Raw genomic sequence first — 1,231 nt, 5'->3', positions numbered from 1 at the left:
CTACATTTACTTGCGCATTACATTTATAAATTTATACTCTATCTTACAAAAATATATTAAAAAACCCTTATATACTGATATTAGATTACTAATATTAGTAATTCTATTTTTGTCACAGGTATATGTGTAATCACTTAATTCTGAAAATGTTGATAATTCGTTCACGAACTTCTTCACCAGTTTCCACAGCCAGATCTTNGATTATTCTTGGCTGTTCTTCATCAATTTCATCATAAAATAGCTCGGGCTCTGGAAGTCTCCATTGCANAGCTATATTGTGCAAAACACAGGCAGCATTCACTATCCGAGCTAAAATTAAAAATATGTATGCAATATTTACACTTATCGTGATTAATGTATACATTATATATATACTTGATAATACATAATATCAATCATACCTGCAACTTCTGACAAGACACTGTGTATATCTTGCTGATGGCGTTCCTTCAGGTACGTCACGTATCGGTGTCATTAAATATGGCAATAATGGATACGCACTATCACCTGTAAACAAAACAATGGAATTTATTATACGCTGAAAAATAATAATACTAAGTCAGAAAGTGAAAAAATACTAAACTACNAAAATACATTGTTACCTAAAAGCCAAGCATCTCTTAGTCCTGCATTATACTTCTCTTCTAAATGGTTGGATACACGAGATGATCGCCANACTCTAGCATCATGTGTTCTTCCACCATGAGCAGCATTTACCGTTAAAATTTTACCTTCATAATCGGAAACCTAAAAAATCACAAAACTATTAAGTTAATGTACCATTCATCATTAACTAACAGACTTGAATGGATTGCNATATTCATAATTAGTTTACCAAGAGTATTTATAGTATCTTCCCTATAAGCACATAATATTATTTAATATCAAGTAATATTCTGAGAGTATTTTCGGAATATTAAACATAATATTCTAATATTATTATTTAATTAAATAATATTGTTTAAACATTCTTAGAGTGTGAATATACATAGTTATATGTCTACTTCAAATNATATCCTCTGGAATTTTATTTTATTATCCTTAAAATATTATAAAAATGTTTTTAAAATATTAGTCTAATCAAAAAATTGATGTTTATATAATAATCTAGAGATATTATCACAATATTTTATAATAGTATATCAATATCTTGAGAATATTATATAAACATCATTTTATACTTAGTAAATGTTTTCACAATATTTTTCAATATATAGAATGTTTTTTTTTA

General features: G+C 26.9%; 1 protein-coding gene across 1 annotated transcript; it reads right to left on the bottom strand.

The window, feature by feature from the left end:
* Nucleotides 1-130: 130 nt before the first annotated feature.
* LOC109862838 (putative nuclease HARBI1) lies at nucleotides 131-747 on the bottom strand (the record flags this gene model as incomplete). Its single annotated transcript, XM_020442988.1, has 3 exons — nucleotides 131-309; nucleotides 409-507; nucleotides 603-747. Coding segments are annotated over 3 exons (423 nt in total), but the record flags the coding sequence as incomplete, so codon positions are not given.
* Nucleotides 748-1,231: the final 484 nt, after the last annotated feature.

The sequence above is a fragment of the Pseudomyrmex gracilis genome, unplaced genomic scaffold, assembly GCF_002006095.1.
Source record: "Pseudomyrmex gracilis isolate BER0280 unplaced genomic scaffold, ASM200609v1 scaffold_2467, whole genome shotgun sequence".
In the NCBI taxonomy this organism is placed as follows: domain Eukaryota; kingdom Metazoa; phylum Arthropoda; class Insecta; order Hymenoptera; family Formicidae; genus Pseudomyrmex; species Pseudomyrmex gracilis.
Note: the sequence above shows the minus strand (reverse complement) of the source record. Positions and strands in the feature narration are given on the sequence as shown.